Source organism: Diceros bicornis, chromosome 33 (assembly GCF_020826845.1).
Source record: "Diceros bicornis minor isolate mBicDic1 chromosome 33, mDicBic1.mat.cur, whole genome shotgun sequence".
In the NCBI taxonomy this organism is placed as follows: domain Eukaryota; kingdom Metazoa; phylum Chordata; class Mammalia; order Perissodactyla; family Rhinocerotidae; genus Diceros; species Diceros bicornis.
This window is the reverse complement of record NC_080772.1, coordinates 21,662,869-21,679,798: the sequence shown is the minus strand read 5'-3', so window position 1 is coordinate 21,679,798 and position 16,930 is coordinate 21,662,869. Positions and strand designations below refer to the sequence as shown.

Sequence of the window (16,930 nt, the reverse complement as noted above, 5' to 3'; positions counted from 1 at the left end):
ACACGTAAGTAAAAAAACAAGACAAACCCCAACCATATCAAAACCACAATGAGATACCACCTCACGCTCATTAGGATGGTTATTATCAACAAACCCCAGAAAATAACAAGTGTTGGTAAGGATGTGGAGAAATTGGAACCCTTGTGCACTGTTGGTGGGAATACAAAATAGTGCAGTCGCTATGGAGAACAGGATGGTGGTTCCTCAAAAAATTAAAAATCAAATTGTCCAGCAGCTCCGCTCCTGGGTATATACTCTGAAGAATTGAAAGCAGGGTCTCGAAGAGATGTTTATGTACCTATGTTCATAGTAGCAATATTCACAATAGTCAAAAAGTGGAAGCAACCCAAATGTCTATGAACAGTTGAATGGATAAACAAAATGTGGTATATATACATACAATGGATTATTATTTAGCCTTCAAAAGGAAGAAAATTCTCATACATGCTACAACATGGATGAACCTTGAGGAAGGACATTATGCTACATGAAATAAGCCAGTTACACACAAAAAAACAAATACTGTATGATTCCACTTATATAAGTACCAGAGTAGTCAAATTCATAGAAACAGACAATAGAATGGTGGTTGCCAGGGGCTCGGGGAAAGGGAATGGGGATTTAATGTTTAATGAGTATAGAGTTTCAGTTTTACAAGATGAAAAAGGGTTCTGGAGATTGGTTGCACAACACTGTGAGTGTACTTAACACTACTGAATTGTATACTTAAAAATGGTTAAGGTGGTAAAAAAAAAAACCCCAAAATAAAAAACCAACTGAAGTCTGGAGCAGTAAGGTTCAAGAAGAATTATGAGAACATTACAAAAGACTACACAAAAATCTCCATCAAGCAGTACCCACAACCAAAAGCATACTTTTTCTGCTGAGAAAGTTCTTTTCTAAACATTTTACCTATGGTTCACCATCAACTTGTTTTGCCAGTGAGATAATAAGACCCATCTTATGTTTCTGTTATCTCTCTCTCAGAACCTAGAACATTACTATGCATTTACAGGTTGCTTTAGGAAGGGCTCATACATACTTGTTGTTGAAGTTCTGAATGATGGAAGGGACCATGGTTAAATGTCCAGCTGTGGAGACCCAGGCCTAGTTTCACCATTTACTAGCTCACCACAGCCTACATGACCTCTCTAAGCCTTGGTTTTCTCATGTAAAAACTGAGAAGAGTAATAGTAACTACTTCATAGAGTTATTGTGAAGATTAAATGAGCGAATGCTTAGCATGGGAACTGGCTAGAAAAATCTAGGAAAAAGGTAAAGGTGAATATATAGGAAACAACTGGGTTTACTGACCCTGGTCTATGACCCTTCAGCATTATATCCACATACCTCCAACAGAAGCCAGTCCTTAGTAATTGCTCAGTAAATATTTACTGAATGAATGAATTAACCATAGTATAAGGATCAAAGTTTGAATTCTGTTAAAAATGAAGTTATCAAACAACTCCTTAATTTAAACATAAGGACTGCATATTGAAGAGATAGATCATGATAGATACCAGTATTCATTTACGGGAACTGTGTTGGGTTTTTTAGGCTCTTGTGGGTCCATTTCTTGTTTATTTAGTACCTACTATTCCCAGCATCAGGATTGCAACATAAACAGAACACACTCTTGCCCTCTAGGAGCTGTCAGTCAAGAGGAAGAGACAGGTACGGAAGCACATGATGGATTAAGGGCCATGCTGGAGGCATGTCCAAGGGGATGCAAAGGAAAGTTCCATCCACCCTGCTGGAGGGGAGGATGGTTTTGGTGAGAGAAGATCCCCGAGGGTGAGACATCTGAACTCGGTCATGAAGAATAGGTCGAGCTTCTCCAGGTGGAGAAAGGGGAAAAGGCAGAGGGGATGAACGTGCAAAGGCATGAAATACAGGTGAGGGAGATGAAGCCACTAGATACCTTCAGGGAAGTGTAAGTTGTTTCCATGAAGCATAGAGCGAAAGTGGGGGAAAGAGAATTAGCCTCACAGAGATAGGCAGGGCCAGATGGCCCAGAGCTTATTTGCCTACAGAGGAGAGGGGCTTAATCCTCTGGGCAAAGGAAAACCATGGAGGGCTTTAAGCAGAAGAGACCTGATCAGATACTTGAAAGATGACTCTGGCAATGGAGTGAAGAATAGGCAGGAGGGGCCAAGACTACGGGGGCAGGTGGTTCAGGTGACCAACCAGTTAGGAAAAAACTGGGAGAGAAGAAAAGAGTCTATAGATCTTGGCTGTAGTGAATGGGATGGATGGGAGAGATGTTAAAGGAGGCAACTTCAAATTTGTTCACTTCATTTTACTTGCTCTGTAAGTGAATGAAAACTTAAACCACCAGCCACATACACACTAAAGTCATACCTGCAAGACTTTTCAGTTTGTCATATTGCCTAAAAATCAATACTTTTGTTTGAAAAATGAAGTGAGAGAGAGCAGACTCTGTGAATCAACCTCATCAATCGTTCCCCCTGCTGGCTCTTAGTGCATTTGCTCCTAGCTGAACCCAGGGAGTTAACGTTGTTGGGATTCCGTGGTTTAGTTTCAAACCTGAAATCAAAGTTCTCTTCCGCGCAGATCAAGTTCCAGCATGGAGGGCTTTAGCCTCAAGAACCCTAGCCAGAGGAGCTCTGTAGTGAAGTGCAGGTGCTCTGCTAGCACTGAGTCTGAAAGATGCTAGTGATGGGCGAGTGTGATGGGTAAGCCTAGCTGGGGGAAGCTGAGAGTGAGGAATTTGGGTCCAGGAATGGAAATGAGTGGTGGTGACAACTTGTAAGGGCAAGCTTTTTTATCTGTCCTAGGGTACCCTCGAACTTGACCCTAGGCTTATGAGCAAGACTGTAGGGCTGGGTCATTAAAGAAGGTAAGAAGATGAGAAACCCAATCAGATGATACAGAAGCTAAGTTGGAACCACCAAACTTGGGCAGGCTTTCTGAGTGCTCTAGAATTAACCCAGGTGAGCTAATTCTTCAGAAAAGCATCATACCCAAGGTGGTGGCAGTGAATTACTACCAGAAGATATGTCAAATACTGTAACTTTCAATTACCTAACAATGTTACAAGCTTTGAATAAATCATTCACTCTAATAATAATAACTGTTGAAAGTTTCTCTAGCATCTGTTGATATTCACATACATCGCATAGAATCAAGGTCATAATCTCCTACTCTTTGAAACCACTTTGCCCAAATATTTAAAAAATTTCTTGACCAACAGTTTCCAAGGTGCACGATCAAATCCTTGACTTCTATAGTATTTATTCCATGCTTACTCTCTTCCTCCATCCTCGTATTCTCCTAGGCCCCTCCTGTTTCAAAAGCTTAAGACAAGAGAAGTAATGTTTCAAAAGCGTAAGACCAGAAAAGGAATGTTGAAACACAAACCAAATGCCTTATAATCAATACAAGTTCATTTTATAAGCTAGGTTGTTGGTTAAGGTACTATAATTAAGTGCCAAACCCCAAAATGCTGCCTGACTGCTACTGATAACTCGGAAGGCCAGCAAATCATTTGAACAAGAGAGACTAACAAGTGAAAAATCCGGCGTCTCACCCAGCTCCACATCTTGATCATCAGTGAGCACAAGAATAATGTTGGGGCGGATGTTTTTGCGTTCCTGCTGTAACCGTCCTCTGAACCTCGGGGATCTGACAGTCGAACAGAGGCTCCCCAGCAGTTCTGTGCCCAGGACAGCCAAAACCAGCGCCCAGCAAGAATACTTCATCGTGTTTGGTCCAATGTCACAAAACTGACAAAAGGTCGCAGTCTCCTGGTTTCTGCAGGTCTGGGCAGTCAGAAAGAAAGGGAGAAGAAGAGACTAAAATGAAATCCAAACCCCAAACACAGTTGCAGGAAAAAGGCTACAACTGAGCAAGAACGGGCACAGAAGCTGGCCAAGACAGGGCTACACGTGAGTCAGCATGGCAAACCCTCACAGGCGGAGGGTAGTTTTTTAAGCACTTGATTATTTTGCAAATTCACTTTTATGCTTTATTCTCATTCCAACTTTTCCTATTTCAATGCATTGCCAAAGTATAATTTCCAACGCAGAGCTTGAACGTAAAAGCTTTCTGACAAGAGCTAATACCTTGAATTAGGTATCCAGGTTGAATAACCAATTTCTATACTCAGAGGTATTCAGAACATCTGCAGACAGAGTCCTAGAAGAGGGAGAAAAAAATACAAAGGAAGCATCAGTCAAGGATTTTGATACAGGTTTTTGGCATGAAGTAATCTCTTGAAACAGCATATAATACATATATTTTATCAGCACTCCAAAAGGGAGACAGAGAAGGAATCCACGTTCAGAACTGCTCACACATGACTCAAATAATACCTTCATGTCATAATCAGCTCCATAAAATGGTGCTGAGAGTGTCAACCCTGCTCACACTCTAACAGAACTTTAAATGTCCCCAAGAAAACTAACGATGATGAGGAAGAGCCAGCAGTGCCTGTGACACCACAGTGCCTTTGGAGAGAGCATCTGGGGAGCGGTTGGCTGGAAGAGGCGTGTTGGGGGAGTGTTAACTCACCTGCGTACGATATTGAGAACTTATCAAGCGGAATGAAACGCACAGCTGTCATTTGTCGTCTGCATTATGTCACTCAGTACCCAGGAGAGTTCTTTCTGCTGACAAAGACTTCATAGTAAGTGACTGGGAGGGCCACCTTTCCCAGCCTCTGAAAAGCTCCTAACTGTCCTCCGTCAATCACCAGGGGAATAGGCGCTTCCTCTGGGTGAGGCTGGTCCCTCAGTGCAGCTAGCGTCTTCAGCGCCCCGGCGCCTAAGGGGACAGAGCCCCCCTTCGGCTGTCAGCACCAGCCTCACTATTATCAAGACCTGGTGCAGCGCCACCAGCACCGAGGTTGTGCTTTGCCGCAGCAGATCTAAACCTGCAAAGCGAAGTGATTGATTGGCTCCGAGGCTGGGGGTTAGAGGCTCCCCTTGCACATTAAAAAATAAATAAATACAATACAGAGGGGAGTGCTGCAAAATCTTTGCAAATCTGCACAAGAGACTTTTGAAAGGGTTGGAAAATGCCCCTTTCACTTTAGAACACTAACCTGCTGAAAGCTTTTCTCTTGGACTTCTGAAAGATGGCAAAGGGCTCATTAAAAAAAAAATCTCTCTTGGATGTCATGAGAGAACGTCTGTATGGGAATTTAGACCGTCCTAAAATTAATTAGATAGCGGCCCACTTCATCAGCCACTCTGTCCCCACACACCTGAGGGTCTGTATTTTGATCTGCAACAATAAACTGGCATCAGATAAATAAGCATAACGAATTAAGCGTGAGCATTGCAGAGCAGGAAGAAAGGGGCTCCCTCACTCACTTCCATGCCTTCAATTCTGGAGGCTGGCACGGAGCAGGGAAAGAAGAAGAAAGCCTGTGCACTGTTTACCCCTGCCATACACATTATTTTGTTTTACACAAACATATACACACCCCTACTATTTTAAACTTTATGAGCTGTTTTGTAAACAGTTCTAACGCTTTTCACTCTGCAGCCCGTAATTACTTTGTGAGAGAGAGTGGGAGAAAGAGAGAGAGAGGGAGACTCAGCAAGAAATAGGTTTTTAAACAACAATCTAGTGTCTACAGCAAGGCTGTCCTGACTACATTATCTGCAGAGTAACAAACAAGCTACCTCCGATTGATCCTGTTGGCCTGAGCAAGTCAATATGTAAGGTTCAGTGTTGTTTCTTCTGTAATAACTCGGGGTTATTTCAGTGATTGCTGTGCATGCTGAACACTGAAAGCCTCAATTGTTCTGCACCGACTGGTTTCTGCGCATTTGTATTAAATCAGGAGAAAACTGATACAAGCATGAAAGAACAAGAAAACGAAAGACATAAGATGTCAAACAATGGCTTCCTCCCACAAAGTGTGCATCAGGCTAAATAGTTAAATATAGAAGTTTCTTAGAGGCTTGGTTCATTAAGCAGCGAAACTTTGCTCACCTCTCACAGCCTGCAGGCGTGTGTGAAACGAGAGTGAGCAGAGGTTTCTTGCATCCACTACAGTATAAACCAACCTCTGTGGACTGCAGTGACCCGGACAGTACAGTCAGACTCACTGTGCCAAGCCAACAGTGGCACTCGGCATTTAATCAGCCAGAAATGAAACTGAAAATTCTTGACAATTAAGATGCTGATAACATTTCCTGGAATCCAATCAACATTACTGGTTATTCTTTTCTTTATCTTATTTACCTTACTTCTTCCTTGGGGAAAAAGAAAATTAGCTTCAATGGTACCTTGTATAAACTACATCGAAAATAATTTCCTAATAAAGGGAAGAGAGAACAGAGTCCATGCGTTTTTTACCTGTAAAGTGACCTTCCTTTCTGGAGAGTTAAAGGCGCAGAAGAGACCTACACTTCTCCTGCCACAGTTTATCATCGATTCAGAGGATTCATATGTAAAAGCAGAGAAACTGAGTGGTAAAGAAAATTGAACTTTCAGACACGTCTGGCCAGCAGGAGCTCTCCATCTTTTATCCCACCTTCCTTCACTAAAACACACAAAACACGCCACTCTGAAAAAGCTACGCACAGACAATTCTTTATTCAAAAATGACCTTTTAGAACTTGTCATCCTCTCAGTGCCTGGTTTCCAGGTCCAGAAGGAAAAGAAGCAAAGAAGAAGAAAAAAACCCTGACAGACGAAATGCAGAACTTGACAAAGGAGACAAGGATGCAATGTTTGAATTGGATACTTTGCGGCGGACGACAAGTGTCCTTAGAGACTAACGATTTGTCTTGAGAAATCGTAGAAAATGGGAGAAATGTAAGAGGTTTTTCTCACACATGGAAAGCGAGCTTGAGGAATGGTGTTGTATTCACGAATTAGGACCAGAATACAAGCTGCCTTTTCTCCAAGCCGTTAAATGAAAACACCCATTACAGCTACAGTCACTTGGGGTGGAAAGTTTACAGGATTTTGTTTAGGGCAGTCAAGCCAAACTATAAATGTGACATTAAAAGTTTCAAGTCACATATAAAAGAAAAAAAGACCGGGAAGACTTCAGTCTCACTGGATGCAAAGTCTAGTTCACGTATGCCCGTCTGGCAATACCCCATAGTACATTGAAGCTCTCACTGCTCCACTGGGTTTCGGGGTATCTTTGTCTTTATCAAGACCCCCCCTTGTCTGGGCAGCTGGTGCTGAGGTAAGCGGATGGTGGCAAGATACTGAAAAGATCCTGCTTAGTTTAAAGTATAATCTGGGACTTTTGGGGGACCTGAGATCCTTGTGGGGGGGTTCATGGGGCTAGAACCATTTTGATGAGAATACTGACATGTTATTTGCTTTTGTCACTCTGTTGACATTTGCACTGATGGTGTAAGAGCAATGAGGGGTAAAACTGTTTTCTTCTTAGTATGAAGGAAGGGAGCATCACGTACAGTTTAAAAAAAAGCCAATTTCACTTAAGATGAAGCAGTAACACGATTCATTTTGTTAAACCTTGACCCTTGAGTACACATCTTTTCTTTTAAATTTTCTGTTTTATGAGAGAGGAGGTACATAGAAAGCCCTTCATTGCCTATGGAGGTGTGACGGTTGTCGAGGAAAAGCTCTGTGTGACAGTTGCAAGAACTACATACCCTTCTTTCTCATGGAACACTATTTTTGCTTGAAAGAACCATTTGGACTTGGATATTTGGCCGACATTTTCTCAAATAAGGAATGAAATGAGACTGTCATTTCAAGGAAAACAGCTGACAGTATTTGTTGCCAATGACAGAAATCTAGCTTTCAAGTTAAAATCAGAATTTTGGAAAGCTCTTTACCTGCCCCCACAAGCTTGGCAGCTTCCCGATACGTAAAACTTTTCTGATGACGTTAGCATTGATATTAACAAGCGTTATTTTTTGATATTGTAAAATGAAATGCATCAACGTTTAGAATATTTGCATAATTCAGTGACCCAACATTTCCCAAATGACCAAATACAATGCTACAAAATCATACGTGAGTAAAAAAAATTCAATCAAAGTACAAGATGACCACTGGATTATGATGTAACAGAGTATAAAAGTTCACGGATATGGTTTCAGATTTCTTACTACTTCTAACCTTTAAGAAATTACCACCTGTCAAGTTTTGGTATAGTATTAAAGAAGATCTACAAGTATCTGAAAAAACTGTTAAAATACTTCTCCTTTTCCAACTACTTATCCATGTGAGGCTCAATTTTATTCCTATGCTTCAACCAAAACAACATGTTGCAACAGATTGAATGCAGAAGCTGCTATAAGAATCCAGCTCTCTTCTATCTGGTTAAACATTAAAGAGATTTGCAAAAATGTAAAACAACGCCACTTTACTCACCAATATTTTTTTGGTTTGGAAAATATAGGTAATTTTCATAAAATATATCATTTAAGTTGGCATACAATAGATTTATTAGGTATTTTCAAAAGAATTAAGAAATATTTTTTAAATTTCTCAGTTTTAATTTCTAAGTGTCAATAGCTATAATCCACATAAACCAAACCTCTTGGGGGTCCCTCAATCAATGTGAGTAATATAAAGGGATCCTGAGCTCAAAGGGTTTGAGAATTGATGGCCTGTAGGATACCTGATTTCAGAGCTAAGCCCAGACTTTTACCTCAAGGTTGTAGATGTGGCCCTATTCACAAACTTCTCATTCACTTTTTTTTCTTACAGCCTTGAAACTGTCTTAAGTTCTAAATGCCTGGTATCATATAGGAATTATTGATGAATGATGATATTCGGTGGGGTTTTTTTTTATCTGAAGATAACACAGACCTTTACAAATGAATACCCACACATCGAAAGTATGTGAGAGACAGAATCAGAACGACCCAGAAATACACTTTTGAAGGATGGGGCAAGAGAATTATTTCTAGTACAAAGCAATGCCACTCCATAGCTAGCACAGAGAAAAAGGGGGCGGCATAACCAATCAAAACAGCAGGGGAGATAAGGCCGCAGCAAGCAATTATTCGAAGCTGAATTTAGCCAGAACACACTGTTTGTCGTCAGAGTGAAGCACATGGGATTAAACCAGCAAGAAGCTGGTATTCACATCCCGCCCCCACCCCCCACCACCAATCTACATACTCACACTTCTTAGGGTCAGTGTACACGGCCCTTTCCTCTTAATTTTGGCTTTCAAGTTTCCCATACATCACTTCTTTACTTCAGAGAAAGCCTTCAGGATGTGCTATCTTCTTTATGATATATGTGAAACCATGGAGGAGCTAATTTCTTCTTTTAAAAACCCCATAGCTGGCAAAGTTCATCTAGTGTTAATCCCCAGAAAGCCTGTTTCCTGATCTAATTTATTACAACTCCAAGCAAAGAAGATAGACAGTCTCCTTTTGGTGCAGTAACATTTTTATGCTCCTCTAATAATAAATCTCTTCCAACAACCAATGACCGCTGAAAAGTGTGCATCTCTGACCGGGAGCATCTTTGGGGAGATACTTGACTAAATGATGTGATCCTCCTCCAACAATGTTTGCTTTTTTTCCTTTCTCCCCCTAATATTGTGAATCCTGAAACTGGAAGGAACCTTGAAAAGTCATCTATTCACAAAACTGTCAGTGTTGCTTATCCCTCGGGTACAGTGAGGGAGAGGCATAGGTTTTATTTCTTACTTCATTCAGGTCTGTGTTGGATTTTTTTTCAATGACCTGTTGCATTATAAAAATAGAAATAAGTAAATTTAAGTTTTCTAGGTTTTCCCTCTGTCTTCTCATGAAGGAAGAGAACAGACAGAGGGAGTTGAGCAGTGATAAGAATGAAGTGAGAAGTTATAGCAAGAAATGTACTTTCAAGACTTAGCCCCACAAAAGTAGGAACTAAAACCACATACAAACGAGTTTAGCAAGGGCATTTTAGAAAATGCAAAGGATCCAACACTAAGATTTGTCCAGCTTCTTTCAGATAGGAATTTGCAAAATGAAGGAAAATAAAGTGATCTAAAAATTATGAAAAGAACCAGAAGGACTTGATATTCCTAAAGCAGAGGCTACAAAGTGTCGAAAGGGTCTGATAACGGTCACTAGTTTCAAGGGCGGCAGTGGGATCCCAGAGAAGGAGAACAAAGAGATTACTGGAGTTCTAAAAAAAAGGAGAGGGGGGCATTGGAAACTTCAGTTAAAATGTGTCTGGTGAAAACAGAAACATTGATAAAAAGAACTACAAATGTGGTCTTGGCATCTTAGCTAGGTCTTAAAGTATACGGTTATTCCATTAGATTGGCTTTGGTTTTATATATTCACAGCGTTATTTGTATTGAAGTATCTTGAGGTATTGCATTAGTCAGCAGAAGCAGTTATATAACAAACTTCAAATATCAATGACAACACAATAAAAGCATATTTGTCACTCATACTCCAAGTCACACACAGGATGGCGGGGAAATCTGCACCGCCGACTCCTGCATGGACGTGGGCTGATGGGGGCGCTGTTGTCTTGTGGCTGCAATAACTGGACCAAGAAATAGAGGAAGAAAAAATCAGAAGAATCTTGCAGGAGCTTTTCATGGCTTCAACTTTGACTCAGATCACTTCTAACATTTCATTGGATGCAACTAGTCACATGGACCCACCCAACTACAAGAGGGCTGGGGGATTCGGTGGAGTAGAAGAAGTGTTTGCTGAGCACTACTGTCTTTGCCACCAGCATAAAGTTTCCTCAGCACCTTATGTATTTATCTTTCTCTCTCGATTCACGTGTGTGCACATATGCACACACACATACTTAAGATATGTGTATAGATATATTTACACACACACAGACACATATTTCAAGTAACGAAAAGACAGTTTTCTTCACAGCTTCAAGTTCAACCATTCCTACGTACTAAAAATGTACTTTTAACAGATTGGGGGATTCTTCTCGACATGTTTCATTTTAGTTTGTTCCCTGATGTTCATAATCGTGGCACAATACACATTTATTTTAAAGTTCTACAATTCTCGTGATATATTTAAGTTGAAGAAAATATATTTTTTCGTGTGTGAGGAAGACCGGCTCTGAGCTAACATTCATTGCCAATCCTCCTCTTTCTGCTGAGGAAGATTAGCCTTGAACTAACATCGGTGCCAATCTTCCTCTATTATGTATGTGGGATGCCACCACAGCACGGCTTGATGGGCAGTGCGTAGGTCCATGCCTGGGATCCGAACCTGCGAACCCTGGGCCGCCGAAGCGGAGCGCATGAACTTAACCACTACATCCCCGGGCCAGCCCTAAAGAAAATATTTTTAAAAGACAAATATATGTTATATTTATAATTCAAAAGCATTTCTACGAATATTTTCTTGTAGTTAAAATCTATGTGAGGAAAGAGGAACACCTGAGCTTACTATAGAACTAAAGCCACAGTCAAGAGAATTCTACTGGCCTACTTTCTATGCTCGCAAGCTCACCACCGATATAATGCTCTTTAACATTTTCTAAGGGTTTAAATACAGCAGCATGGAGATACAAGTCCCTTCCGAGGGGTCCTGCTGGCCTCACACAGTAAAGACCAAGGAAGAGAGGTCTGGGAAACAGAGCGTGAAAGATGAATACACATTTCAAAAGACAAGCAAAGAGAATTCTAGTTCCTAGCTTAAGACTTAGGGGCAAATTATAGAGAATAGCTCTGTTTTTTGTGTTTTTTCAAAATCTATTACTTACAGGAGAATCCTTAAAAAAAAAATCAAACATTCAGATTTAAGTCAACTCCTTTGCTCAGAGACATTTTCAAGGAAACCTAAAATTCAGATTAGTTTATGTATTGATATTTCAAAAATACTCCTTCACAAGTAGTACTGGGAAATATTGTTTTGAGATTTTTTTTTGTATTCTTGTTTAAATATATAATTCCAAGTCTTTTAATGACAAAATCATCTTCAATGTGTGCTTTATATGTACCCAAATCCCTGGGCTATCTTCAAATGATCATCTTTCCTTTAGCTGTATACTTACCTCCCAACAACTAACAAGTGTAGCTGGACATTTATCAAGTAAAAAGAGCAACTCTAGGGCCGGCCCTGTGGCATAGTGGTTAAGTTCTGGTGCTCCACTTTGGCGGCCCTGGGTTCGCGGGTTCAGATCCCAGGTGGGGACCTACACACCACTCGTCAAGTCATGCTGTGGCGGTGTCCCACATACAACATAGAGGAAGATTGGCACGGATGTTAGCTCAGGGCCAATCTTCCTCACCAAAAAAAAAAAAAAGAGCAACTCTACTTAAATTTTAAGTGAAATTCAGGCCTGCAATCATGGAAAATACCATTACAGTAGAACAAATTGAGTAACCAGCAGGCTTCTCTAGAAAAATTAATTTATTAAGCTTAGTCATAAAGCATGCATAAAGTACACAATGAATGCAAATTGTCTATTTTTATTGACATCCATCTGGTCAAATTCATCAAACTACCCTGAAATCATTATCTGGACATAGAGATATTTATCAGTGTCGCCAGATGGATTAGCACCTAAAGACATACAGTAGGGAGATTTTTAAAACCATAAATTCATTAACATTTACTGATTCAAATGATCCCACTTGCATCAAAGGCCTATAGTAACTTGAAACTTAAGATATGACTTCTGTCTTAGTTTATTATCCGGACAGAGGTCAGGAAATATTTTAGCTAATGAAAAATAACATTTTACTCTATTGTTACAAAAGAGTAAACTTTATGAAGTTTTAAGCTGTAAGAATTTATAGCATGAAAATTTTAAGAGCCCTATTATCACCCTCAAGCTGTTATTTGTCATATTTGTAAAGTAATCCTCCTGAAAAGCCTCAGATTATGACCTATATCTATGGACATTTGGGGCAAATTTGTGTTTACTGCCGCTGGAGTGTCTTTATAAAGAGGTGTTTACAGTTGGACAAGTCCTCAGATTTCGTCTAGACTTTCATACTACAAATACCCAACGGTGTTCCACTTCCAGAATTTATTTTCTCACTAACTATAACTATTCTACTTTGTTTTAAACCTTCATTTCTCTGTACACACAAGAACAGCACTTGCCACACAAAGGAGCTGATATAATTAAACCAGATGATGTGCCCCAGAAGTAAAATGAACCATTCATGAAAGCTAGTCACCAGAGGCCATTTCAAACAATGCATATTTCAAAGTAATCTAAAGTAAGCCCTTCTCTCTGCTGATTTGGCTTCCATGAGTCTTAAGCACATGTGAGTCGCAAAAAGGAGGCTTATTAAAACCTGATGTGATATTAGAGATTATAATGAAACAGGGTCGAGCTGATTTTCATATCCCAGTCTTCAAAAAGGAAAGTAATTTTCAATTATAGTTATAAGCTTACTAAAACATTATACATACGAAGGTAGATGGTGTTTATTAATTAAGGAAAAAAAATAAAGAATGCTTCCGTGTTATCTGAATTGGGTTTATATATAAAATTTGCATAGAAAAGTGAGAGAGAAACTAAAACAGTTTTCACTGTTTTGTTTTGTTTTTTTCACTGTCACTGATGGACAGATTAGCAAAGCACAGCAAGTATTTGCTAACTATAAATAGTGAGGAGCTTGGGTTGTTTAGAAAAGTCTTTAGGGCCGGCCCGGTGGCTTGGCGGTTAGGTGCACGCGCTCCGCTGCTGGCGGCCCGGGTTCGGATCCCGGGCGCGCACCAACGCACCGCTTCTCCGGCCATGCTGAGGCCGTGTCCCACGTACAGCAGCTAGAAGGATGTGTGGCTGTGACATACAACTATCTACTGGGGCTTTGGGGGGAAAAAATAAATAAATAAATAAAATTATTAAAAAAAAAAAGAAAAGTCTTTATAAAATTGGGACTCTCGTATATCATTCTTTTGGCTCACTATGGTGAAACATTATGAAAATACGTCAAATAACAGCATTTGACAACTTCAAAATATTAGCTGTGGTCATTAGTAGTACTGGATTCTTACAGTTACCGAGTAAGTCTGGCTGCCTACCGAGTTTACCGAGACATCCAGGCCTGGTGGATCTCTGGATTTGTTTGTTTGTTTTTCCTGATCCTTTTTCTATTTCCTGAAAGTGTTTAGTTTCAATCATGGTTGAAAATACAGGATTCGATTTGATGTTTCTGGTCCTCCATTTCAGGATCTCCTGCACACAGCTTTATATCCTCAAAACACACACCAAAAGGAACATGTAAATGATCATGAACGGGTTTGCGAAATTAGCAAAGAGCAATCCCCTGGCACACAGACAATCTGCTTTTCCTCATACAAACACTGTTTCACAGACCAGATCATATATGAGAATGGAGGTTCGAAATCTCCACTTTAGAGAGCTAACATGCAAGAGACCTTCTAGAAAACACATTATAGAATCTCTGAGTTTGAAGCTGTTATGGACTGCATGTTTATGTCCTTCCAAATTCATATGTTGAAATCCTAACCCCTAATTTGATGGTATGAAGAGGTAAGGCCTTTGGAAGGTAATTAGATCATGAAGGTGGAAACCTCATGAATGGGATTAGTGCCCTCATAAAAAAGACCCCAGAGAGCTCTCCTAACCCTTTCTGCAATGTGAGGACACTGAGAAGATGACGATCTATGAACCAGTATGTGGGCCCTCACCAGACAATGAATCTGCTGCCTTGATCTTGCTTCCAGTTTCTAGAACTGTGAGAAATAAATGTTTGTTATTTAAGCCATCCAGTCTATGGTATTTTTATTATAGCACCCCAAACGGACTAAGACAAAAGGGATTGTAAAGTTTACCTAAATTAACTTTTAACTAATTAATAAAACTTCTCTATCGCATCAATGAAAAATGTCCATGCCTAGGTAACACGGAACTCGCTGTCACCTGTTTAGTTCGGGGCAGCATTTAAGGTTAGAAAACCTTCCTTTCATTTAACAAAAATTTGCCTTACTCTCTTCTAGATGTTTAATAATGTTGTATTCTTCTGAGCCACACAAAATAATTTCGTATTCTTCTATAAAACAAATGCTTTAAATATCTGAAGACTGTTTCCGTCTAACTCCTAAATCTTCTCCTCTTACATAACATACCTAGTGGGAGTTATGGGACAGTGGTGGAAGGGGTTATTTTGGATTTGGCCATTGGTTGGTTAAGTTTTGGAAGCCAGTATATTTAAAGCCCATCTGGCTCAAAAGAATTTTGACTACTAGATTACTAATCAATGCTTTCCAAATTCACTAAGAAAAATTTCCTTATGTACCACTACTTTCCTGTTTGGACTGAATTCAACTAAAAAATCTTCCAAAATTTGCATAATTAACTTGTTAATCAGTTTTATTGGAGAGTAAAGCTAGGCAAGAAAGAGAAAGATCTGGGCTAAGAGTCATAATCCAAGCACTGGCTTTTTTTAATCCTTTGACAATTTAGTCATTGATTTCCCTCTAGATTTGGAGGAAGCTTTCCTTCTAAGAAGAAACAACTTCTTTACCACGCTTTTCTCTCAATTTGAGAATACTGGATACTATAAAAGAGCTATGCAAGAGAGCAACCATTCCACCACTAAACAAAGCCCCCAAACTCAAGTACTTAATTCATAAGGTAGAGCAGGGGTTCATGAGATTCACCTGGAGGTCTTGTTAATTTCTCCAGCATTCCCGACTCAGGGGTGGGGCCTAAGAAACTGCATTTCTACCAAGTCCCCAAGTGATGCTGATGCTGATAATATTGGACCAGGGGAGAGCAATCAACCCACAAGTACCAGCAAAAGGAAAAGTGGACGGAGCCAAGCCTGGGGCAGGTGCTTCAAGTCTTTTCATGTAGGTTGATCTTTCAGGCCTCTGCATTGACTGAGGCAGCTAAACATTCACAAGACAGGACTATTGATATTGCCAATTATTTCATAGCTGATAGGACTTTTGTAAGACTATCTTTCTGCAGAGTTGCCGAGAGGGCAAATATTCCAACACACTCTGTCTTCACTAGGCATGGGCAACTGAAAGAGTTTCCACTAGAGAACATTAAACTTCCCTCAGCAAATATCCAGAAGTGTTCTTCTGGGACACTTTCAAATGACTCTCTACTATCCCTTTCTGAATATTCTCTTTCAACGTCTGAAGAAACTAGGTTCCACAAATCCTTAACATACATGAACTAATGGAGTCTGACAGTGGCCCAGAGCAATGTTGAAGTTTGTTCCATTTATTAAACAATTGTTATGCATGAAGATAGGTTTACTACCACCACCACATTTTATTTTATATCTTTAGGCAAATTATTACTAGATATTAAGGAGGCAGAGTGAGTTACTTGCTTTTATTTTAATGAAGTCCCTCTCCAGTCTTCTGATTCTGTCTGGCTGTCTCTGCCAATCACCCACTCTGGGCCTTTTACCCCCATCTATCATCTCCTCTTTGAGACACTGGTAGACAAATACAGTTGCAGTAAAAAACAAACTCTGACTCAACTAAGCAATACCATCCAAAAAACTTATCAACCCATCGTGATGTGCAAGACACATCAGGTGCTCTGGGGAACCCCAAGCTGAATTCTACTTCTTCCACTTTGGAAGAGTAGAGAAAGGGATGAGGCCACGCAAAAGTGAACTCGAGAAGTTGGACAGAACTAACCGGGACTAGGCTCAGTGGGCTGAAACAGAGTGCAGGTCAAGTTTTCAACCTTCCAAACTACTTTGTGTATCTTAATTCTTGCAGCAGCCACTTCTTCTTAGAACCCCAAATTGGGACAGGTGTTCTGATAGTTGAGAAGAGGCAAGAATTTGGACTCAAAGTTTTCCAGTTGTCCAACCTAAGGGAGTGTATTCCAACGCCACATGGACTGCTGCTGGGCCCTGGGCACGACTGAGAAGTAGCACATTTTGAACTCGTGGCCTTCTCTCCTTCCTTTTCCCCTCTTCCCCTCATTTTATCATCTGCTTCTCTTTCTTTGTTCCTTAGATACTACCGCCCCATTCCGCCCACCTTGACTGCTTAAAGTCCTTCACCGTTCCTTT

General features: G+C 40.2%; 1 protein-coding gene across 9 annotated transcripts in view; it reads right to left on the bottom strand.

Annotated features, from left to right (window-relative positions):
• SULF1 (sulfatase 1) overlaps positions 1–16,930 on the bottom strand; it is a 181,286-nt gene that overhangs the window by 86,619 nt on the left and 77,737 nt on the right. For 7 of the 9 annotated variants that reach the window (XM_058528839.1, XM_058528833.1, XM_058528831.1 and 4 more), the window contains 2 exons: positions 4,086–4,158; positions 3,551–3,782 (listed from right to left, as the gene is read on the bottom strand). In XM_058528839.1, coding sequence (XP_058384822.1) covers positions 3,551–3,722 — 172 coding nt within the window. In that variant the 5' untranslated portion in view covers positions 3,723–3,782; positions 4,086–4,158. Of the gene's footprint in view, positions 1–3,550; positions 3,783–4,085; positions 4,159–4,533; positions 4,632–16,930 lie in introns of all 9 variants that reach the window. The other 2 variants (XM_058528834.1, XM_058528836.1) reach the window with 2 other exon arrangements.